This window comes from Chlorocebus sabaeus, chromosome 4 (genome assembly GCF_047675955.1).
Source record: "Chlorocebus sabaeus isolate Y175 chromosome 4, mChlSab1.0.hap1, whole genome shotgun sequence".
In the NCBI taxonomy this organism is placed as follows: domain Eukaryota; kingdom Metazoa; phylum Chordata; class Mammalia; order Primates; family Cercopithecidae; genus Chlorocebus; species Chlorocebus sabaeus.
This window is the reverse complement of record NC_132907.1, coordinates 84,204,341-84,229,058: the sequence shown is the minus strand read 5'-3', so window position 1 is coordinate 84,229,058 and position 24,718 is coordinate 84,204,341. Positions and strand designations below refer to the sequence as shown.

At 43.3% G+C, this 24,718-nt stretch overlaps 1 protein-coding gene and 1 pseudogene across 5 annotated transcripts; both read right to left on the bottom strand.

Moving 5' to 3' along the window:
- Positions 1-519: 519 nt before the first annotated feature.
- Positions 520-1,751, bottom strand: LOC103215001 (ferritin heavy chain pseudogene; annotated as a pseudogene).
- ATPSCKMT (ATP synthase c subunit lysine N-methyltransferase) lies at positions 520-24,628 on the bottom strand. Of its 5 annotated transcripts, none has more exons than XM_073014838.1 (5): positions 24,542-24,628; positions 13,731-14,020; positions 11,142-11,279; positions 9,858-9,908; positions 520-1,945 (listed from the first exon to the last, which is right to left on the bottom strand). In XM_073014838.1, the coding sequence occupies exons 2-5, from the start codon at positions 13,785-13,787 to the stop codon at positions 1,775-1,777; spliced, it is 417 nt and encodes a 138-aa protein (XP_072870939.1). In that variant the 5' UTR covers positions 13,788-14,020; positions 24,542-24,628; the 3' UTR covers positions 520-1,774. The 5 variants fall into 5 exon arrangements, with proteins under 5 accessions (XP_072870939.1, XP_072870938.1, XP_007959394.3 ...); XM_073014837.1 differs by lacking the exon at positions 24,542-24,628 and adding an exon at positions 20,930-21,253; XM_007961203.3 differs by lacking the exon at positions 24,542-24,628 and adding an exon at positions 24,465-24,495 and having other exon boundaries at positions 1,815-1,961.
- Positions 24,629-24,718: the final 90 nt, after the last annotated feature.

The window sequence follows — 24,718 nt, the reverse complement described above, 5'->3', positions numbered from 1 at the left end:
AGTGGTAGCTCTCAAGAAATAAAAAAGTGACTAGCAGAAATAATCTGCAACTTCTGTGAATAAGCTTTTTCTCAGTGTCTAAAATAACAAACACCATTTATGGACCAAAGACTAGGTGTCATGAGTTTTAGAAATTGGTACCCAGTCCGCTGTTACATGTACCATTATCCCAATGGCAAAGATACACAGAAAGCCAAGGCTCAGAGGCAGTAAGTTATAGGTTCAAGGCCTCTTGCTGATGACAAAACCGGAGTCTGAACCCACGTCGGGCTTACATTTACGCATACATGTATACAAATGTACATATATACAGCTTAGATTCAATGAAATACAGTAATCTAGTGATGGAACAAATTATTTCTAATAAATGTTATGAAATATAAATGCCTCTCTGAATCCTTCAGAAAATTAATTTTGCCACGAAGTACAAAAAGGAAAGAGATAAAACTTAAGTATGAACAAAGTTATAGGAGACTGCAAACATTTGGTAATATGCACTCTTTTTTTTGGGGGGGGGGGTGTACCAAATTTCTTTATTTGAAGGAATGGTACAAATCAAAGAATTTAAGTGGATGTTTTGGTACAACTTATAGAAAAGGTAAAGGAAACCCCAACATGCATGCACTGCCTTGGTGACCAGGGAAGTCACCCCATGGCTACGGGGAAATTAGCCTGAGGCTTAGCTTTCATTATCACTGTCTCCCAGGGTGTGCTTGTCAAAGAGATACTCTGCCAAGTCGGATTCGGGTGCTCCCATCTTGCGCAAGTTGGTCACATGGTCACCCAATTCTTTGATGGCTTTCACCTGCTCATTCAGGTAATGTGTCTCAATGAAGTCACACAAATGGGGGTCATTTTTGTCAGTGGCCAGTTTGTGCAGTTCCAGTAGTGACCGATTCACATTTATTCAGTCCGCTCTCTCAGTCGTCATAGTCTGGTTTCTTGACATCCTGAAGGAAGATTCGGCCACCTCCTTGGTTCTGCAGCTTCATCAGTTTCTCGGCATGTTCCCTTTCCTCATGAGATTGGTGAAGACAGTATTTGGCAAAGTTCTTCAAAGCCACATCATCGCAGTCAAAGTAGTAAGACATGGACAGGTAAACGTAGGAAGCCTAGAGTTACAGGTTGACGTGGCGGTTGACGGCGGCCTCTGAGTCCTGGTGGTAGTTCTGGTGCACCTGCGAGGTGGACACAGTCGTCATGGCGGAGGCTAAGGACAGGCGGCGGCGCTGGAGCGGCGGCAGGGGCCTTCGGGCGGTCCCAGGGTGCGGTGAGGAAGTGAGGGAGGGCTGGCTATGGGCGGCCAGCAGGGATGGGGTCGAGTGCCGGGTTCCGTCTAAGCACTGTTGAAGCAGGAAACCCTGACTACTCTCGGCGAAGAACGTCTGCACTGTCTTTAAAAATCATTTGTCCTTATTGAGGCATTAAGCCATACTTTTTATGATGTGAAGAGCTGTTGGCATCTTTCCTGCCCATAACCATGACCATCACTTATTCATCTTTTCATGCATCCAGGTGCATGAAAAGGCAGTAAGTACATTTTTTAAGAAAATAGCATCAAAAGCAGATTTTAAATCTACCTGTTTTTCTTGTTTGTTTCCTCCAACAGTTAAGGAAACTAATGGTAATTTCTCATGCCAAACCAAAGACAATTACGCTCCTTTCTAAGGACACAGCTATAAGTCTCTACAGGATCGGGGAAGACTAAGACATTTCAGAAAAGCACTCTCAGTAAAGTTTATGCTTGAATGGGCAGCTGGAAATGCATCGATGTTCAGGGTCTCTTTTCACGGCCTCTAAACGTGCTCGCGTCATATGCCCACACTGTGTCTATCCCCTCCCCAGTGACATGGTCTGGAGTCCAGTGTGGGAAGGGAAACCGGCAAGCAATGACTCGTGCATCATCGTCAAGTTCAAGTTCAAGTTTCTTCTCCAACTGCAGCATCTGTGGGGAGTAACAGCTATTATTTTAGTGAGCAGTGAGTCAGAGGAAATGATCCCAAAATTTCTTCTGTACTTAAGAGTCCCTGAAAATACCTGAGCAAAAATTACTACTTGTTAAAAAGAGCACTCTGGGACACAAACACATGAACAAACAATCCACTAAAATACAGAATACACTGTACAGCAGATGTAAGAACATCTTCTAGTATTAATTATAAAATGTGCCATTTTTAGCAGATGTCTATCATAGATTTATAGTTTTCTCAATAAAATCAAGATGTGGCAGCAATTATAAGCAGCAGCAGTTTTAAATAATTTAGTTCAACACTTCAATATACCTTGCCTCCTATATTTAAGACATTATTTTTCCACAATTTTAAAGAGATGGGGGTCTTGCTATGTTGTCCAGGCTGGTCTCAAACTCCTGGGCTCAAGCAATCCGCCCACCTCAGCCTCCCAAAGTGCTGGGATTACAGGCATAAGCCACTGCACCTACATTTTTCCACATTTTTAACATCTCTGAAATCAGGACACATCACACAACACTGTCTTAGAATTATAATTAGCAATTTTTTTTTGTTTCTCAATAGCAATGGTGCATCCTAAAATCAAGATCTACAGTCAATGAAATGTAGTATAGTTAGACCATGAAAAAACATACACAATTCTACCAACTGGAAATACCATGAAATATTTCATAATTTTTTTAAATGTACCCATAATGTACTAATAATGGATTTCTTAAAAGTTAGCCTAACTTATACCATTGTTGTACCATTTTGTTGTCAATCTACCAACAAAGAAAAGAGTTTTTATTATTCGCTAAACGTACTGATATTTTAATTACATCAACAAATTAACAACTACTTAAAAATGTATCTGCAGGTCCTAAAAATTTATTACCACCTTCACATCCTAAAAATACTTTTTTTCTACTTTCTTCTTTTAACTTGTTATTTTGGGATAATGTCAAACTTCCAGAAAAGTTGCAATAACAGAACAAAGAAGAACAAAGAACTCCTGTATACCTATACCCAGGTTCAATAACTTTTTTTTTTTTTTTTTTTTGAGACAAGGTCTATCACCCAGGCTGAACTGCATTGGTGCGATCTTGGCTCAATGCAACCTCCGCCTCCTGGACTCAAACCATCCTCCCACCTCAACCTCCTAATTTTGTAGAGACGGGGTTTCGCCATGTTGCCTGGGCTGGTCCTCAACTCATGAGCTCAAGCCATCTGCCCGCCTCAGCCTGTCGCAGTGTTGGGACTACAGGCGTGAGCCACTGCACCTGGCCTATGGGTTTACCAATTTTCAACATTTTGTCACATTTGTTCTCTCCCTCTCTCTTTGAACATTTTTTTTCCTAAACCATTGGAGAAAAGGTTGCATACAATATGCTCCTTTACTCCCTTAATACTTCAGTGTGTATTTTCTAAGAAAAATATTTTCATACATAATCCCAGCAGTTATCTTCAGGAAATTTAACATTGTATTCCAATATAATAATTCCAAATAACACTGCAATTCTGTCATTGTCCCAGTAATGTTCTGTATAACATTTCCCAAAGGTATGATCCTGTCCAGGATCACTTTTGCATTTAGCCATAGCATTCCTTTGGTCTCCTTAGAGGGAAAACAGCTCCTCAGTCTTTCTTCGGTTTCTGTGACAATAACATTCTTCAGTTATTGGACCGAGCGGCCCTGGCGGTGGGTCCTCTGATGTATGCTCATGAGCAGTGCAGTGTGTGGTCTTTGGCAACACCCCACCTGCGAGGTTGTGAACTTAGCAGGGCTCCAGACACCCAGGAGGCCCTTCTGCTCTTGATGATGGCATCAGTCACACAGTGAAGGTGGAATCCGGTGTCTCCACTGTGCAGTTGCTATTTTTCCTTTTATAATGAGTAGTTTGTGAGGAGATGCTTCGGGTTGATGTGAATCCTGTTACTCATCAGACAGTCCCCACACTTGGAGTAGCACTCACGGACAATTCTGGCCTGAATCAATCTGCTAATTCTGTGGTTTCTTCTAGACGTATAGTTGGCACTCTACCATAAGGAAGGACTTTCCCCTCACCTGCTCTGCCTCTCTCTCTTCTTGTCTACCAATCTGCTGTAAGGACAAATACCTATATTCTTATTTCATTTGATAGGTTACAATCCATTACTGTCCTTGTGTATTCGAATGCTCGAATTGTCCTAATTTGGCCACTGGGAGGCTCTTGCCGCTGGCTTCGCTGTCCTTTGGACATGCTGTTATCAAATACTGTGAGCACTTCCTTACATTCTGGCTCAATAAAATGTTCCTGGCTTTTGTATCTTCCTTCCACAGCCCTGATTCAGCCTTTTTCTCAAAGATTCCTGATTCCTCTTAGTGAGAAGTGATATTTAGAAAACAAGATCTAAGCAAAAATTACTCCTCTAAAAAAAACAGATTAAATCAAGACGAGATTGATAGGGCTTCTATGATGGTTTTAGTCCTGACCTAAATCTTATACAAGTGCTTAGAAAAACTCTTCTACACGACCTATGGCTGGAATGAGCCAAATTCTAATTGTTCATCAGAATCAATGCCAAGATAACACAGAATAAATTCCATTAAGGATGGAGGAATTTCTATTCTTTCAATAGCCAGTATAGGATTTAAAAAAAAAAAAAAAGTTGTGTTCCTTGAGGGAAAAATTAAATAAGCAAAGAATGAAACAATATGTGTTTTTCCAAAATATCAGAGATTTCTTATGGTAATTTTGTTCATAAAAAGGATAATTGTAAACTTATTCATGATGCTATTATTCTTTTCTCTTTTATAGTTTCTTTTATTTCCAAATGATTGTCATATGCTAAGTCAAGATAAACCTAAAAATGAAAGGAGCTATTTCCATCATAAGAAATTTACTGACTAAATTACACATAAATATGCAACGAATCTGGTGCTTGATATCACACACAAAGAGAAGCTGTGATGTGTCATGTCTGCCTAATGGAATTCAAAATTATTCATACAATTATAGGTTTCAAAGTGACATGAACTCATCCTATTCTAATTATGTCTACAAAATTTTAAACATAGTTCTCAAAGGTATAAGATAACCTGGCCCTGCCATACACACACCCCACCCCCCAGGAACCCCGGTTTCACTGGACCACCAGGGTAACTCACTCTGGCACTTCCTCCTCCCCAGGCTCCCCTCTCCGAGTCCTACTGGTTGCCCCTCATTTCCCAGACCTCTAATGCCAGGGTCCAGAGCTCAGGTCTTCAACGGCTCATGCTCGTGCTCCCCAGGGAATCTCAGCTACTCCCAGGCTTCATCTGTGCTGATACCCAACAAACGTACATCTCCAGCCCGTTCTCTGGCCCGAACCCCAGACTCCTTCTCACCCACCACTGCCAGCCTGATGTCATGCACACCCAAACATCACATGCACATGCTGACTTTCCCAGTCAGCTCCGCTTGCACCTTCCCCAGCATAGTTCAAGGCAACGCCAAGCATGTGGCAGGATGGCCCAGTGGTCTAAGGTGCTAGACACAAGCTTCCACTTCCCAAGGCAACTCCAAACTTCGAGTAACTTGGGCCAACACCCCGGGGCTACCTGCGACCCTGCCTTTGTCTCTCTCCCCATGTTAGATCTGCCAGCTAGTCCTGTGGATTCTACCTTCACGATGCACACAGAATTTGATGCTTCTCACCAGTTACTCCATGGCCTGGACATCTGCAAGAGTTTATAACCTGTCTCCCAGCTTGTACCCACCCCTGCCTCCACATGGCAGCCTGTGACCCTTCTCCAGCCCAGCCAGCCCTGCATGCATTCCTCTCTGCTCACCAAGGCTTCTGTCCTTCCAAGGGCTGGTGTCCTTCCCATCCTGCTTCCTCTCTGACCTCCCCACGCACACTCACGCCATACCTGCCTGCTTGCCGCACTGCCCCCCACCCTGTCCGAGGCGCTTTTCCCTGCAAGCCCCCTCCCTAACCTCAAAGGTAACCTTTGCAGGGATCCTGTCCCTGCCCCACCCCGCCCTTGCTTTGCTTTGCCCCACAGCACTTTTGCTTCTGCTGTATGATGCATCTTCTACAGGCGTCTCATGTAGTATCTGCTCTCCCCACTAGCATATGAGCACCTGGGGCAGGCGTGTTTTCTCTCGTACTCACTGAAATATTCCAAGTGATGAGAACAGGGCTTGCTATAGTGGCCATGCTTGTCAAATGAACGAGGGAAGGAAGGAAGAAAAAGTTATTCAGCTATGAGTTATTTTTCTTTATTAGAACATAATGATAACATTTTTGTTCATCAATTCATAACAGCCAAGCATAGTGGCTCATGCCTGTAATCCCAACACTTTGGGAGTCTGCAGCAGGAGGAATGCTTGAGCCCAGGAGTTCGAGACCAGCCTGGGCAACATAGTGAGACTCCGTCCCTACAAAAACTAAAACAATTAGCCGGACATGGTGGCACACGCCTGTATTCCCAGTGACTTGGCAGGCTGAGACAGGTGATCGCTTGAGTCCAGGAGGCTGGGGCTGCAGTGAGCCAAGATCACACATGACTGCACTACAGCCTGGGCAACAGAGTGAGACTCTGTCTCAAAAAAAAAAAAGAAAAAAAATTCAGAACAGAATTTGTAACTAAAATTAAATTAGTCATTCTTTGAAGTTATGAAAGTAGATAGCTTTCTGGGAAAAGTATAAATACTGGGTATACTCAGACCACATTCATTCATTCAACGACCGTTTACCAAGCAATGCCTGTGCCAGTGCTGCAGTGCTGGAGGCCTGGGCCAGCTGGAAGAGGACAGGTCTGCTCCCTACCCCCGAGCTGATGGTGCAGTGCACACAGCAAGCACTGTCGAAACCTTCAGACAAAGAAATGCACAATAACCCGTCTAAGGACAGGGCAACAAGGTACTATGTGAGTGCAAAGCAGGCCACTGGAGCTCGCCTCATTGGCATCAAGGACTGCCTTGCAGAGGCCGGGCACAGTGGCTCACGCCTGTAATCCCAGCACTTTGGGAGGCCGAGGCGGGCAGATCATGAGGTCAGGAGATCGAGACCATCCTGGCTAACATGGTGAAACCCTGTCTCTACTAAAAAAATACAAAAAATTAGCTGGGCGTGGTGGCAGGTGCCTGTAGTCCCAGCTACTCGGGAGGCGGAGGCAGGAGAATGGCATGAACCTGGGAGGCGGAGCTTGCAGTGAGTTGAGATGCGCCACTGCACTCAAGCCTAGGCGACAGAGTGAGACTCTGCTGTCCCGGGAAAAAAAAAAAAAAAATTGCCTTGCAGAGGAAAAGACAGCTGGCCCATAAGTTGTCAGTGCTATTCACCAACGAAGTCCAGAGCCAGGGAGACCACAGTTAGAGGGAAGGACACAGCCCCAGGCTCTGGGAAGAGCAGCAATGGTGAGGTCCAAGGGGCCAAGAGAAGGACGGAGGACTGGTACAGAGAGCTGAGGGCAGCATGGCCCAGAGGAAGCTGGAAGGGAGCAACGGCCACTGCACGCCAGCCTCAGGGCCACAGTGTTTGGACCTTATCCCTAAAAACAGCAAGAAGTCACAGAAGCGTTTTCACGAGCACAAGATTGATCTGCTCTGCACTTTGAAAAGATGTTCTTGGTGTATAAGCTCGTGTTAAACGTGGATGTTTACAACCCCAGGAATGACTTGACCAGATCCAAATGGGATTCTTGCTCCTTTTCAGTTAGATACACACTTGTGTGGAACTGCTACAGCACCTCTGATTTTGAGCTACAACTGCACAGAGCTGTTAGGGATCATCAGTCTGGTATCAGAAACAGGGGTGAGGATTTACAGCCCCAGGGATTCCTGGCTCTGGACCTCCCCAAGGCTCCCCTGGCTCACTGAGTATCTATCTGGGCGTCAGCTGCCATGGGACGCTGGCAGCTGCCATGGCACGCTGGCTTTGTGGAGTCACCCAGCCGCAGCTGGCCATGGTTCACTGGCACAGCACACGCCCCGCCCCCTCATGGCCTCTGCTGAGACACAGCTTAATGAAGGTTGAAAGTGGGGCCCTCTGCACACAAAACTCCGCCTTCCAAACCAACAGAAGTCATCCCGGCCTCCGCACCCCTGACCAACCCACCAGCATGGAGACGGCGAGCTGGCCAAATCTCTGTTATGACAGGGAGCGTGGACACTTTGTGTCTTTCAGCTGCTTCCCTTTTTCCTTGGGAATAGTGAAATGCTACATGTTCCTTATTTCAGATTTCTCTACATACAGAAGAATGGACATTAATCACAAAAGTATTCGTAAATAGTAAGACTCTTATTTCCCCTGACTGAACAGCTCCAAAAAGTGAGTCAGTCTACTTCAAACATGGTAAGAAGCACCCGGAGTCGGCTCCATAGGTCCTGGAGTGACGATGACTACCAAAGGCCACTGCTGCCCCCCGCTGGGACAAGTAACCCTGGTTTCATCATCCTGCCTCTCCACACAGCACGGAATTTCCAGTAAATGCTAACATTCTATCTTTATAAAGCACGGATTCAAATTAAAGTTACTTGTCTCCAAAAAGCGAACACATTCCATTTTAGAAGTAAAGCCCAAACATCACAGGTAATAAATCACCATCAAAATTACATATCAATCTATGATCCCAATCAGTTTTCTTAAAAATGACCAGGGAGTGTGCCCTTCTACCTCATTTCACTTCTATAAGAAAAGGCTGGATACCAAAGTTTGGTCTTAATTTTAGGCATAATGAGAATTATAAATGTACAGGATACTGTCACTTTCAAGAATATTTTACAAGACTGGGCACAACGGCTCACACCTGTAATCCTAGTACTTTGGGAGGCCGAGGCAGGCAGATTACTTGAGGTCAGGAATTCAAGACCAGCCTGGCCAACATGGCAAAACCCCACCTCTACTAAAAATAAAAAAATTAGCTGGGCATGGTGGCAAGTGCCTATAGTCCCAACTACTCAGCAGGCTGATGCAGGAGAATTGCTTGAACCAGGGAGGTAGAGGTTGTAGTGGGCCGAGATCATGCCACTGCACTCCAGCCTGGGCAACAGAGCAAGACCCTGGCTCAAAAAAAAAAAAGTATTTTACAAAAGCATTTCTAAATTATATGTTAAAATTAAAGTATATGGCATTATACTGAAGGTCTTAGTAGTAGAAATACATTTCTCAAGCACTGAAATGTCTTTTACAAAAATGCAGGCATTAATAAAAAAACAAAAAACAGTAAATTGTCTTTTTAAAAAATTAAAACCCTATCACAGCATTTTAGCAAACATCCAATTCTGCCAATTTTATGATGGCTACGATGACAGACTTTGACAAGTGAAAAGGGATTTCCTTCCATGGTCTGCGCACCAGCAATACAGTAAAAGCTTCCCACCATGACCATCTTTCCAAAGGCTAAGGAGGGCCATTTTCAGTGCAGTACTGTGGCATTTTCACTTTTGAAAGTACATAATCAAAGTTCAATATGCCATTCTTTAGCAAATCAGTAAACTGAGGCAAACTGAAACTACTCAATGCTCATCCACCCAGAAAATTATCTTCCTGCCAAATGGGAGGAATGATCAATTCAGAGGGAACATCCCATTAACTTTCCAGAGCGACTTCAGCCGAGTGGAAGTGAGTGGCTGTGAAAATTGCCAACTACATTAGACATGGGGACCTCAGAAAGCAGCTTCCAAACTGGAATGTTTAAGGCTTAGGTAAATCATTGAGAATTTCATCTGAAGCCAAAGTTTAAAAGTATGACTGAATCTTTTATGATTAAACTTCTAAGACTCTGAATTATTTTATTAAATCAATAAAATGAAATCCAGTGTTCCTTAAAATCTCTGGGAGGCCATCACCATCACACAGGTGAGTGGTGGTGTTGCGGCCGGAAGGGCCTTCAACATCATCTAACCCAAAAGAGAGAGCAGAAAAGTGCGTACTCACCATCTGAGGCACACCGAAAATAACAACGTTCGAGTACTGCGAAAAAGTAACCTGAACAAGGTGGGAAAACAATCGGTAGATTAAATGCAAAAAGCCAAATGTTAAGCTTAACTTGTTTCACAGAAATGGGTAGCAGTTTTCCGTTTTACCAAACGGTGGGTTTTGACAAATTCCTAAAAAGAGCGGCCCTCCTTAAGATTTCACAAGGAAAAGAATAATCCATTCATGCTCTCATTCATTTTAATTCAATCCATTACAGTTTTCCAAACACTTCCCTGTAAGTCATCCCATCTCATCCTCAGGGTGACTCCATGCAGGGCGCGCCCAAGTGGTCATGTGTCGGACAGCTAGTGACCACACTGTGACCCCACTGTGACCAGCTGGTGGCACCAGGGCCACATGTTCCTGCACCAGTCCACTCTACACCAAACCAGCTTCACCAGAACGTGAGAGACTTCAGAACCATCTGGGTTTTTTTTGTTGTTGTTGAACCATCCTTAAAATTTGAGTCCCCCTCCTCTTCTCTAAAATACTATGTGAAAAAAGTGCAATAAAATGGTCTTCAGTTGAAAAACCAGGGGGAAATGTGCTTTGCCAGTTAAAATTCTTATTGCCCAATAAAAGTCTTATTTACTCTATAGAGAGATCGTTTATGCGCATATGGCATAAAAAAACAATGCAAGCAAAACTCAAGTGAATTTTTGTAACCTACTGATGACAATATTACAATGGAAAATTCTTATTTAAGAAAAAGCATTTTATGGAACATTCCTAAAGCAAAATTACAGGGCATTTTTAGAGTTTTTAGAGTACAAATAAATTTGGAAGTATCTTATACTTTATGAGGATTAAAAATAACCATGACAGCATGATTCTCTAGCACCCATCTCTGTGTCTCTCTAAATATACGAATATGCATACACACACACACACACACACACGCACGCACACAAATGGAAAAGTCTAATATTTATCAATAATAATTTATAGAATTTCCAGATTAGATGAAAAATCTCATTATTTTGTAAGAAACAGAAATTAGAACACACTAATTTAGTAAATAAATTCTTGGAATTCACAAGACCTATACATAAAAACTTTAAGCTTCTCTCTAAAGGAGACTATTTGTAAAATGCATCAATTTTACACATTTCATTATGCCACAATATTCACTTGGATTTTAATTATTTTTCTTTTAATACATTTTTCAGTTCTCAGTCATACTAATTTTGAATAATAAACTTTCCCTTGGATTTCTCTAGGGCCATTCTCTGCCTGACATACCTTCCACAAATCCGAAATATAAAATTTGGCAGAACCATGCACACCTTCTCGCCAAGCGCGGTATCTGGAGTACCAAACTAGCCATGGGTTTAATTCATAACCAACTGCTGTGAACCCTTCCTTCGCAGCTGCTATGACCTGTGGAGAGAGGCAGGATTTATTCAAAATATGAAGAAAAAATGAACATATATGGTCAAACAATATGAATATCTCCTATTGATGGTTTAAACATCCAGTCAAAAAGTGCCTCCTGTGACTAAGACATCATTTAAAAATGTGTCTCTAAAGTGATACAGCTTTGTGGACAAGGTAATAGTCAACCTATGTAACTTAGTTTTCTTGATTGGTTAAAGATTTCACCTCAAGTATCAGAATAGACATTCAGGTTCACTTTGAACACCTCCATAATTGATTCTAGGTCAGCCAACCCCCGGGGAGGTCGAACAAAATATTGCCGAAAATCCACTACATCTCTCCATCAGTGGGCTAGCACAGCAGCAGTGAAATGAATGTGTCGGGGAGGATGATTTTGTGAACAAGTAATAATGTGCAATAAAAATAACCTGTCAATGAAAAATCTGCAATTAGTTACATATTTCCTTTGTCGTTAATGACTATTCACTCAAAACTGAAAACAGGTAAAATAAAATGAAATTAATCCGAATAAAGTCAACTGTGGAATCCCACCAGCCTCCGGAGAGTGGGAGGGATGTGGGGCAGTCCTGGGTTCTCTCTGCCCGTCCTGTCCTGCCCCATTATTTAAAGGAGCATCCCTTGACTCAGTTGTTCCACCAAAGAGAGTTCCCAAGTAACTAGAGTGCTACAAGAAAACATTTTCTCAGAAACCACAAAGATACCGTTCAAATACATAAAGCATTCAAATATGGATTTTAAAACTTTCTCTTTGATTTCTTGATATTGTTTGCCTCTGTGTCCCCACCGAGATCTCATCTTGAATTCCCATGTGTTGTGGGAGGGACCTGGCAGGAGGTAACTGAATAATGGGGGCAGGTCTTTCCCATGCTATTCTCATGATAGTGAGTAAGTCTCACAAGATCTGGTTTTATAAAGGGGAGTTTCCCTGCACAAGCTCTCTCCTTGCTTGCCACCATCCATGTAAGACATGACTTGCTCCTCCTTGTCTTTCACCTTCCACCATGATTGTGAGGCCTCCCCAGCCATGTTAAACTGTAAGTCCAATCAACCTCTTTCTTTTGTAAACTGCCCAGTCTCGGGTACATCTTTATCAGCAGCATGAAAACAGACCAATACTTTTTTTTTTTTTTTTTTTGAGATGGAGTCTCGCTCTGTCACCCAGGCTGGAGTGCAGTGGCATGATCTTGGCCCAGTGCAACCTCCACCTCCCGAGTTAAAGCGATTCTACTGCCTCAGCCTCCTTAGCAGCTGGGGTTATAGGTGTGTGCCACCACACCTGGCTAATTTTTGTATTTTTAGTAGAGAAGGGGTTTCACCATGTTGGTCAGGCTGGTCTTGAACTCCTGACCTCGTGATCCACCCACCTCAGCCTCCCAAAATGCTAGGATTACAGGCATGAGCCACTGCACCTGGCCACTAACACATTTCTTAGAAATAAATAGTGGCTCCCAGAGGGTGAGGGGAGGAGGGGAATAGAAAGTTATTATTTAATTGGGCCAGAGTTTCAGTTTTGCAAGATGGAAGGAGTTCTGGAGATGGGTGGTGGTGACGGTGGCACGGCAAGGTGAATGTGCTTCCCACCCTGAACCGTACACCAGCACATGGTTAAGATGGTAAACACTACGGTATGTGTATCTTAACACGATTTTAAAAGTAAAAAAAAAAATTAAATTAAAAATATCTTAACTTTCTAACCTCCTCCTGAATATTCTAGCTCAGAATCACAAAATCAGTCTCTATGTCTGTAGGAGCTGGTGAAAGGTGAGAGTCCTGCTGGCCTTCACACTAAATGCTTCCGTAGCACCAGCCTTTCTCACTGCTGCTGGAACTTTTCAGCTCATCACTGTGATAAGGCTAAGGACGGTGCCACCCTGCCCACAGAGGAACCTGCTCTGAGACACCCACTTGTCCATCAGTGGCCTTTTGTCTTTATTTATAGGTGCCCAACTGGGGTCAAGTGAGAGAAGTTCGCTAAAAAAGTCTGATCTTCGGCTTAGTGAGGGTTAATCACTGGCTCTTTCTTATTTTAACTCTGTATTACCCCACACGAATTATTACTTATACATGGATAAATACAGACAAATGTAGAAGCAAACAACTATGGGGTTGTTTGCATGATTTAACATGTTTCTTCTCATTATGCCACCTCTGTCGGCCCAAGTATTTAACAGACAATTTAATAATTACCAGTTAACCGTTCTTTTTCCCCTGGCATGTCAACAGTGCACTTCCTCCTTTAAGAACAAATTACATCTGGGAAAAATGAATTCCAAACATGCTGGTAGTTTAATAGTTTGGTCAAACAAACACAAAATGAAATGAGCACTCTTTCGAGCTGTCAGATTTAGTAAGTCTTTGTGTAAGCCTTACTAAATGTAAAGCAGAAATTTTAAATTCTCGTTCCAAACCTTAAAATGTTTTAGCAGAACTCACAATGCGTCCGTCGCCACTACCGATGTCTACAAGGGATCCTCTTCTGCATCGCAACATTTTCACAACATTTTCAATCTGCTTCGTAGTTGCAGGTACAAACGGCAAACAGACTTTTCGAAGGGCTGGCGTTATAAATGGTGTGGCTACAGCATACACGGCCACCAGGGTCCCACCCACAAGCCCAGTAAGAAAGAACCCCCAGTTGCTTTTCTGCAAACTGTTGGCTTCAAAACTTGCAGGTAGAACATGTCTTGACTGACTTTCTTCTGTAAGTGTTTCTAGGGGTATACCTGGAATGAAAGCAAGCAGAAAAGACACACATAGCACCAAATCTGAAATCCAAGAGAGTATTTTTTCCTACAATTCTCATTGACAAATAAACTGATGCTTTTTAAAGGATAATTCAGCTAAATACAAGCTAAATGCCAAGTGTAGGATCCCATAATATATCCTATTAAGATATTTTGGAAAACATTATTCAATACCATGAGAAGACTAAAATCTTTTCTTTCCAACATGTTGATTTTTTGTGTGTTTAGGAGTCATCCTTAGAAAACAATGTACTCAAACTTATCAAGCAATTTATTAATTTAATATCCATTAGTACAAGTTTTAATCATGCACTACATATTTTTATGTTCTGAGCTAACATATGTTTATTTGTTCATTGTTGTCTTATTTTTAAAACAAATAAACATAAAGATGTCTAGTTATTACCCAATTTCAAGTAGAATTAAAGGATTCCACATCAAATTTGGTCTGGCATCTACAATCTGGTTTCACCAACACAATTTTAAAGTAACAGAAGAGACAAAAATCAGATTTTACCAAATATCTCAAATAAGTATGGTAATAAAGAGAATTTTACAGCAGATCCAAAAAGAATAAAAAATAAGATCATTTTAGTACTATCACAAACATAAAATAATGCAGACCCCAATCACTGATTACAAAGAAATGAATGGTACCTTAAATATCCTCTTGAGATTTGTCCTTTAAAATGCATTTAAATGGGATCTCAGGGTTTTGAAATTAATATTGACTTGAAATTGATTTTAAAATTGATTAACGAGGAGCACAGTACAGGAGGTAAAAGCAGGACTCCTCCAGAGCCAGCCAAAGTTAGGATCCCAGCTCTGCCACCTCATTAATGAGGGGACCCTGAATCCCTTGTCCTTGCTGAACCTGTTTTCTCATCTGTAAAGTGGGGTCACAGGGATATTGTGAGGATGAAATGAGTGGATGGAGCTAAAGCACTTAGAACAGAGTTGAATGCAATTATAGGTTTCCTATAACTGCTGTAAGAAGTTGCCACAAAATTAATGGCTTAAAATAACACCATTTATGGCCAGGCGCAGTGGCTCATGCCTGTAATCCCAGCACTCTGGGAGGCCAAGGCGGGCGTCCCAAAATACAAAATTAGCCAGGCGTGGTGGTGCACGCCTGTAATCCCAGATACTTGGGAAGCTGAGGCAGGAGAATCACTTGAGCCCGGGAGGCAGAGGTTGCAGTGAGCCAAGATCGCACCATTGCACTCCAGCCTGGGCAACAAGAGTGAAACTCCATCTCAAAAAAAAAAAAAAAGAGAAAATCACCATTTATTATCATACAGTTCTGGAGGTCAGTCTGAAATGAACTGGCAGGCCTGCGTTCCTTCTCGGGGCCCTCAGGCAGGTTTTCTTGTCTCTTCCTGCTTCCAGAGGCTGCCCACATTCCTAGGCTCTTGATCCCACATCACTCCAATCTCTGCTTCCGTCCTGACATCACCTTCTCTCACATGCCTGGCTCCCTCTTAATTTATAGGAACCCTCGTGATAACACTGGGCCCACATAACTAATCCAAAATAATCTCCCATCTCAAGCCCATTGATTACATCTGTACAGGTGCAGGAATTAGAATGTGGACATTTCTGGAGAGGACATTTTTCTTCCCACCACATCCATGAACTATGGCAATCTATTCCGGTGCAGTACAAATTTGAACCCAAGACACACAGAAAGCTGGCAAACAGCAGCGGGTCACCCTCAGGGCAGCCAGCCAATCACCAGTATCCCCCACTCAGGGCGGCTTTGTTCTTGATTCCTGAAGACCCTTAAAATGAGTTGTAAAACTGATTTCATAGTGGAAAACCAACTGGGTCGGGGGAGAGGGCAGTGGGAGGAAGAATGCTACTAGTACTAGTGCTAGTGCTAATGCTAGTGACGGTGGTAAAGAAAATTGACTTTAAGAAGGTGATGGCATTTGATAGAAAGCCAAAGCTTTAACTAATTTCAGTTATAATTTTGGCATTTTAGGGAGGAACTTACAGGCATACCTTGGAGATACTTAGTTCCAGACCACTACAATAAAGTAGATATTGCAATAAAGCAAGTTACACAAATATTTTTGGTTTCCCACTGTATATAAAAGTTATGTTTACGCTATACTGGAGTCTATTAAGGGTGCAATAGCACTGTTCAAAAACCAATGTATGTAACTTAATTTTAAAATCCTTTATTGTTTGACATTTTGGTCTGGTTTATCTTCAAAAAATTGTTTAATTTTTAAAAAATAGTTTATTGCTAAGAAATTCTAACGATCATCTGAGCCTTCAGTGAGTCAAAATCTTTTCATGGGCGTAGGATCCGGCCTTGACGTTAACAGTTGCTCACTGACGAGGGTGGTGGTTGCTGAAGGTTGGGGTGGTTGCGGCAATTTTTAAAAATAAGACAACAATGAAGTTTGCTGCATTGATAGACTCTTTCCTTCACGAAAGATTGCTCTGTGGCATGTGATGCTGTTTGACAGCATTTTACCCACAGCAGAACTTCCTTCAAATTTAGTCAATTTTCTCAAACTCTGCCACTACTTTACCAACTAAGTTCATAAAATATTCTAAATTCTTTGTCATCGTTTCAACAATGTTTACAGCATCCTCACCAGTAGTAGATTCCATCTCAAGAAACAACTTCCCTTGCTCATCCATCAAAAGTGACTCCTCATCACTGCTATTTTATCATGGGGTTGTAGCAATTCAGTCTCATCTTCAGGCTCCACTTCTAATTCTCTTGCTATTTCGACCACATCTGTAGTTACTTCCTCCACTTAAGTCTCAAAGTCATCCATAAGGACTGAAATCAACTTCTTCCAATCTCTTATTAATGTTGATACTTTGACCTCCTCGCATGGATCATGAATGTTATTAATGGCATCTAGAATGGTGAATCCTTTCCTGAAGGTTCTGAATCGACTTTAACCAGATCCATCAGTGTGATCACTATCTATGGCGCCTCTAGCCTTATGAAATGTATTTCTTAAATACAAGACTTAAAAGTCAAAATTACCCCCTTGATCCTCGGGCTACAAAATGAATGCTGTGTTGACAGGCATGAAAACAACATTCGTGTCCTTGTATACGGCCACCAGAGCTCTTTAGTAGTAACTAGGTGTGGTATCAATGAGCAGTAATATTTTGAAAGGAATCCTTTTTCTGATCAGTAGGTTTCAACAGTGGGCTTAAAATAGTCAAAAATCATGCTGTAAAGAAAGGTGCTGTCATCCAGGCTTTGTTGTCCCATTTACAGAGCAAGGCAGAGTAGATTTGGCATCATTCCTAAGAGCTCTATGATTTTCTTTTTTTTTTTTTTTTTTTTTTTTTTTGAGACGGAGTCTCGCTCTGTCGCCCAAGCTGGAGTGCAGTGGCCAGATCTCAGCTCACTGCAAGCTCCGCCTCCTGGGTTCCCGCCATTCTCCTGCCTCAGCCTCCCGAGTAGCTGGGACTACAGCCGCCTGCTACCTCGCCCAGCTAGGTTTTTTTTTTTTTGTATTTTTTAGTAGAGACGGGGTTTCACCGTGTTAGCCAGGATGGTCTTCATCTCCTGACCTCGTGATCCGCCCGTCTTGGCCTCCCAAAGTGCTGGGATTACAGGCTTGAGCCACCGCACCCGGCCAAGAGCTCTATGATTTTCAGAACGGCCAGTGGGCATTGGCTTCAACTTAAGATCACCAGCTGCATTCACCCCTAACAAGAGAGTCAGCTTATTCTTTGAAGCTTTGAAACCAGGCATTGATTTCTCTCTAGCTTCCAAGAGAAGGTTGTTTCATCCATACCAAAAATCTGTTGGCCAGGTGCGGTGGCTAAGGCCTGTAATCTCAACACTTTGGGAGGCTGAGGCGGGCAGATCACAAGGTCAGGAGCTCAAGACCAGCCTGACCAACATGGTGAAACCCCGTCTCTGCTAAAAATACAAAAATTAGCCAGGCGTGGTGGCACATGCCTGTAATCCCAGCTACTCAGGAGGCTGAGGCAGGAGAATCATTTGAACCCGGGAAGCAGAGGTTGCAGTGAGCCAAGATCAGGCCACTGCACTCCAGCCTGGGTGACAGAGCGAGACTCCACCTCAAAAGAAAAAAAAGAAAAGAAAAAAAAGAAAATCTGTTTAGTGCAGCAACCATCATTAACAATCTTAGCTAGATCTTCTGGATAACTTGCTGCGGCTTCTCCATCAGCACTTGCTGCTTCACCTTGCATTTTTATGCTCAGGAGATGGCTGCTCTTTCCTTAAACCTAATGAACCTACCGCTGCTAGCTTCAAACTTTTCTTCTGCACCTTCCTCACTTCTCTCAGCTTTCAGAGAACTGAAGAGAGTTAGGGCCTTGCTCTAGATTAGGCTTTGGCTTAAGGATATGCTGTGGCTGGTCTGATTTTCTATCCAGACCACTCAAACTTTCTCCATATCAGCAATAAAGCTTTTTCACTTTCTTATCATTTGCGTGTTCACTGGAGTAGCACTTTTAATCTCCCTCAAGAACTTTTTCGTTGCATTCACAACTTGGCTGTTTGATGCCACAGGCTTAATTTTCAGTCTATTTCCATTTTCCACTGCCTTCTTCACTAAGCCTAATAATTTCTAGCTTTTGATGTAAAGTGGGAGAAGTGTGATTCATTCACTTGAACACTTGGAGCCCACTGTAGGGTTATTAATCAGCCTAATTCAATGTTGCTGTGTCTCAGGAAATAGGAGGGCCCAAGGAGATGGAGAGAGATGGAGGAATGGCCGGTGCAGCAGTAAGAACACACACACATTTATTGATTAAGTTCACTCTTATGTGGGCATGGTCTGTGGAGCCCCAAAACATTTACAATAGAAACACCAAAAATCCCTGATCATGGATCACCATAATAGATAAAAAATAGCGGGCCGGGCGCGGTGGCTCACTCCTGTAATCCCAGCACTTTGGGAGGCCGAGGCGGGTGGATCATGAGGTCGGGAGATTGAGACCATCCTGGCTAGCACGGTGAAACCCCGTCTCTACTAAAAATACAAAAAATTAGCCGGGCGAGGTGGTGGGCGCCTGTAGTCCCAGCTACGCGGAGGCTGAGGCAGAAGAATGGCGTGAACCCGGGAGGCGGAGCTTGCAGTGAGCCGAGATTGCGCCACTGCACTCCAGCCTGGGCGATAAAGTGAGACTCCGTCTCAAAAAAAAAAAAAAAAAAATAGCGGAAAATTTGAAATATTGCAAGAATTACCAAAATGTAAGAGACAAAAAGTGAGCACGATGCTGTTGAAAAAATGGTGCCAACAGACTTGTAGCGCTGCATAAACCTTCCATTTGTAAGAAGCACACTACTGAATGGGGCATGTTGGTTCATACCTGTAATCTCAGCTACTCAGGACGCTGAGGCCAGAAGATCACTTGAGCCCGGGAGTTTGAGACTAGCCTGGGCAATAATAGCAAAATCCTATCTCTAACAACAATAAAAAAGTGCATTATCTGCAAAGTGCAATAAAACAAGATATGCCTCTACTTGCTAAAATGGTAGTCACGCATTTAATTATTTAAGAAAAGTTGGCCAGGCACAGTGGTTCATGCATATAATCCCAGCACTTTGGAAGGCCGAGGTAGGAGGGCTGCTTGAGGCCAGGAGTTCAAGACCAGCCAGGGCAATACAGCAAGACCCCATCTCTACAAAAAATAAATTAGCCATGTGTGGTGGCATGCACTTGCAGTCCCAGCTTTTTGGGAGGCTGAAACAGAAGGCTCACTTAGGCCCAGGAGGCTGAGGCTGCAGTGAGCCATGATCACACCACTACGTTCCAGCCTGGACGACTGAGCAATACCCTGGTATTAAAAAAAAAAAAAGGAAAAGAAAAGTCAAGGCACATTTGTCACGCCCTCTATAAAGAACTTATCCTGTGGACATTCCAATTGTACAGTACAGCAGTTAAGGGGATTTGGGTCACACAGTTCTGGAGTCTCAGAACTTAATTACTTGTTTAACACAAGGTAAGTTGTTACTAAGGCATGGTTTTCTCCTCAGTAAAATTTAGAAATAATTTGTTTAAACACAATTCAAAATTGGCCAGACATAGCGGCTCACGCATGTAATCCCAGCACTTTGGGAGGCTGAGGTGGGTGGATCACCTGAGCTCAGGAGTTCAAGACCAGCCTGCGCAACATGCCAATACCTCATCTCTACCAAAAATACAAAAAATTAGCCAGGACTTGTGGTGCACACCTGTGGTCCCTGCTACTTGGGAGGCTGAGGTTGGAGGATTTCTTGAGCCTGGGAGGTGGAGGTTGCACTGAGCCGAGATCGTGCTACTGTACTCCAACCTGGATGACAGAGTGAGACCTCATCTCAAAAAAAAAAAAAAAAAAAAAGCTTTTGCAATAATACTATCCTCATAGGATTCTTGGAACAGGTAAATAATGTATACAAAGCATTTAGCATAAGCCTAAGAGGCTAAGTAATGATTATTAATGCTATTATTATTCTCAATACTACCATTTGCAGGGAGGGGCTCAATTCTTAACAGCTTTGAGATATAATTCATATATATACAATTTGCCCACTTAAAGTACACAATTTAGTGTTTCTTTTTATATTCAGATATATGCAACCAACACTACGGTCAATTTTTGAACATTTTCATTACCTCAAAAGGAAACCCCTTATCCTTTAGCTACCACTCCCGCATCCACCCTCTATCCCCCAGGACTAAGCAACCACTAATCTACTTTTTGTCTCAAGAATCCCCTCTTCTGGGGCCCGGTACGGTGGCTCCCATCTGTAATCCCAGCACTTTGGGAGGCCTAGGTGGGCAGATCATTTGAGGTCAGGAGTTCAGGACCAGCCTGGCCAATATCATGAAACAACATCTCTACTCAAAATACAAAAAAAAAAAAAAATTAGCCAGGCATGGTGGCACACACCTGTAATCCCAGCTACTTGGGAGGCTGGGGCAAGAGAATCGCTTGAACCAGGGAGGCAGAGGTTACAGTGAACCGAGGAGCCAAGATCGCACCATTGCACTCCAGCCTGGGAGACAGAGCAAGACACTGTGAAAAAAAAAAAAAAAAAAAGAATCTCCTATTCTGGACTTAAAGGAATGGAATTGTATAGTGTGTGGATTTCTGCAACTGACTTTTTTCACTTAGCATGTCTTCAAGATTCATCCATGTTGCAACTTGTATCAGTTCTTTATTTCTTTTTATGGCTTAATAATATTCCATTGTATGGATATGCTATATTTTTGTTTGCGCATCTGTTCACCAAGTTTATTAAACAACCATAAGTCAGATGACCCAAATTTAATTTCACCTGTGTAGATATGTACCTTTCAATTCAACCAGCAAAAGATACAATAAAAAGTTCCTGTTTTTCACAGCCTTCCATCTAGGCAGATGAGAGGTGGGGTCCAGGACAGGCAGACACATGTCAGGTTGTGAGAAATGCTATAGCACAAACAAAACGATACAGGCATACAAGAGAGGTGGAGAAAAAGACTGATTCCAACAATAGGACCAGTAAGGTGTTGGCAGAGAGAATATTTCAGCTGGAGCCAAAAGCAGCAAGCCTTGGAACCAAGGTGTGGAAGGCAGGGAAAGCCTTTCTGGAGCACAGAATGAGAGAGAAACAGGAAGGCACGCCTCTGAATGCCAGGCTTAATGTGTATTTTATTCTATGCGCACTGTGATGAAACGTTCTGAGCAAAGTCACTATAATATTTGTGTTTTTAAGAAAGGCAACACAGGGGCAATGAGTCTCTTGATGAAATCGTTCTATTTTCTGTCCCAAGTTTTCATGCCTGCAAGTCTTGCAACGTCACAAACATTTGCATGGGGAAATCAAGATCCATACCCACTGCTGGAGCTCTGGAAGAAGTTACTATGTACATCCAATATAGGACTACATCCAACATAGGACTACATTGTTAGCTCCAATCAGCAAAAACAATTCATTCCTTTCTGAGATGGAGTCTCACTCTGTCGTCCAGGCCGGAGTGCAGTAGCACAATCACAGCTCACCACAGCCTTGACCTCTCAGGCTCAAGCAATCCTCCCACTTCAGCCTCCCAAGTAGCTGGGACTACAAGCACATGCCACCACACCCAACTAATGTTTTCAATTTTTTTTTAAAGACAGGGTCTCCCTATGTTGCCCAAGCTGGTCTCAAACTCCTGGGCTCAAGCAATTCTCTCGCCTCAGCCTCCCAAAGTGCCTCCATGCCAGGCCCTGTATTCATTCTTACCAGTGAAAATCAGGCCCTGAATATTCACAACTAAAATCAAGACTCTTTCTACAAATCCTGCTAACGGAACGTGTTCAGACTCCCAGACTATCCAATATACATAAATGGCAAGAACTTTCTGTCAGGTGTTCTTTGGAACAAGGAGCCATTCTATTAAATAACGGCGGCAGTGGCCACTGGCTACTTTCTCTGAGCACTTAGTAGGACTCCATCCTTGAAAATCAAACACAGGATGAGGTTAACTTCTACTGTGTCCAGGCCCTGCTTGCTTATTGACTTCTAACATTGGTTGAAAACTTCAATTTTCAGTGGCAGATTTGGATCAGCTGAAGCTAGAGGCAGTGACAGATGTACAATAAGGTACCCAAGGTTCTTATCCAAGTTCAAGCCAAAAGAAAAAGGTCAGGAAGAGAGAAGGCGCCTGTTTGGAATAGTAACCAGCCACATGTCTAAAGCGGGCTTATATCGGAATGTCACAACTTGTAAGGACTGTTCATTGTGCACTTGTATATGCATACCTGTTTAATAACTACAACATATGTTATGTCCCTTTAGCATATATTCTTATGTCCTTATAAAGCCTTTCTTATACTAGTCTAATGTCATTTGTGTCCTTTTGACATACATGAGCTATTGATACTAGGAAAAATCCCCTCTTGCTCCCCAGTATTTTGACAGGAAATAAACTACATAGAGGATGCCATAAGACATTCTATTTTTCACAACAATCGAATGAGCCAAATGAATTGCAGAAGCCACCATTTTTAATGAGGAAACACTGAATTGGCAAAGCTAACGTGAAATAACGTGTCCTTGAAGATGTCTAGCGCGTTTAAGTATGCCAAGCATTAAGAGTTAACTGATCACCAACCATCCAATGACAAAGGCAGTCCTCCCTGTTTTGTTTTAGAGACAGAATCTCGCTCTGTCGCCCACGAAGGAGTGCAGTGGAGGATTATAGCTCACTGTAAACTGAACTCCTGGGCTCCACCCATCCTCCTGCCTCAGCCCCCGGAGTAGGTGAGAACACAGGCCCCAAGTCAGTTCTTGACTTTCAGGCCAGGGTCAAATGTTATAGTGCATGTATTCATTTCAACATTTACTGAGTACCTAATAAAGTCTGGGAATAATACAACTTTATTAGCTAAGTCCCTGCCTACGGCAGTAGCGGAGAAGTAAGGCTGGAACCCCTCAACAAATAAATCTAAACCTATCAAATATCAAGTCATGATCTTGGAGGGCGCAGGGGAAGGCAGCATAAGAGATTTAGAGGACAGCTGCGGTTACCTAGATCTTTCTGAGGCAGCATAATACAGGGCTTAAGAGTGGGACCCACAGGGCACTGCGGTTGCTCATGCCCAGCACTTCGGAAGACCTAGACGGGCACATCACTTGAGGTCAGGAGTTCGAGACCAGCCTGGCCACTATGGCAAAACGCCGTCTCTACTAAAAATACAAAAGTTAGCGAGCTTGGTGACCTGTGCCTATAGTCCCAGCTGCCTATAGAGGCTGAGGCACGAGAATCGCTTGAATCCGGGAAGCGGAGGCTGCAGTGAGCCAAGACCGCGCCACTGCACTCCAGCCTGGGCTACAGTCTTGTCTCCAAAAAAAAAGTGTGGCACCCATTGCATCAGGCTGTGCAACTCTGTTTCTTACTAGCTGTAAAACCGTGGCAAGTTACTGGGTCATTTGTGCAAAATGTTAATTGATTTACCAACACTTAAACATAGCTTGCTAAAGGCCAGGCACCGTTCTCCTTGAATCTCACAGCAGCCCTGTAAGGTAGGCACTACTGTTACCACCGTCACTTTGCAGACAGGGAAACCGAGCGATAAAGAAGTTAAGGGATTTCCCCAAAGCCACAGCTAGAAGAGCAGCAGAACTGCGATTCCAATCCATCAGTGTTCCTCCACTATCCCCATTCCTTAACATCGTGCTAAAGGCTGAGTCACTAGCCCTAAGGAGCCCACAACAGTCTCTGGCAGAGAGGAATTCGCACCGGGAAACGCGCCGGCCGCCAACGATCCCCAGAACCGGCGCGGGCACGGCGCGGCGGCCACGAGCTCTGGGCACCGAACGCCAGGCTGGAGGCCAGGGCAGCCGCCTGCCCGGCCACCGGCTGGACAGTGGAGACCTCAGCTGACCGCGAGCCCCCAGCCAGCCCGCCCGCACCCCTTCTCACGCCCACAGGGGCCCGCCACGCCTTTGCCGCCTCACCTCCTCCTCCCTCCATCGCGAGATTTGCAAGTGGTTTTGGGAAAAAAAAAAAAAAAAAAAAAGGAAATGGGTCCTACCATCTTCTCGGAGCCGGAGTTGGAAGAAATGAAGAAATAATGCTTTAAGTCAATGAATTCCTCCTTGGTACCCACTATCAGAAACTCTCAATGGTAAAATTTTAAAAACTGACAAATTCAATCTGCTCTTGACTTGTGTGTCCTAGGATTTCCACTAAGTGTCTTCAAACCTCCCCC

Coding starts and splice junctions, on each gene's coding strand:
- ATPSCKMT (XM_007961203.3), bottom strand. Junction 9,909..11,141: donor ATATTTCGGATTTGTGGAAG/GTATGTCAGGCA, acceptor CACCTTGTTCAG/GTTACTTTTTCGCAGTACTC. Junction 1,962..9,857: donor TTTTCGGTGTGCCTCAGATG/GTGAGTACGCAC, acceptor CTAAAATAATAG/CTGTTACTCCCCACAGATGC.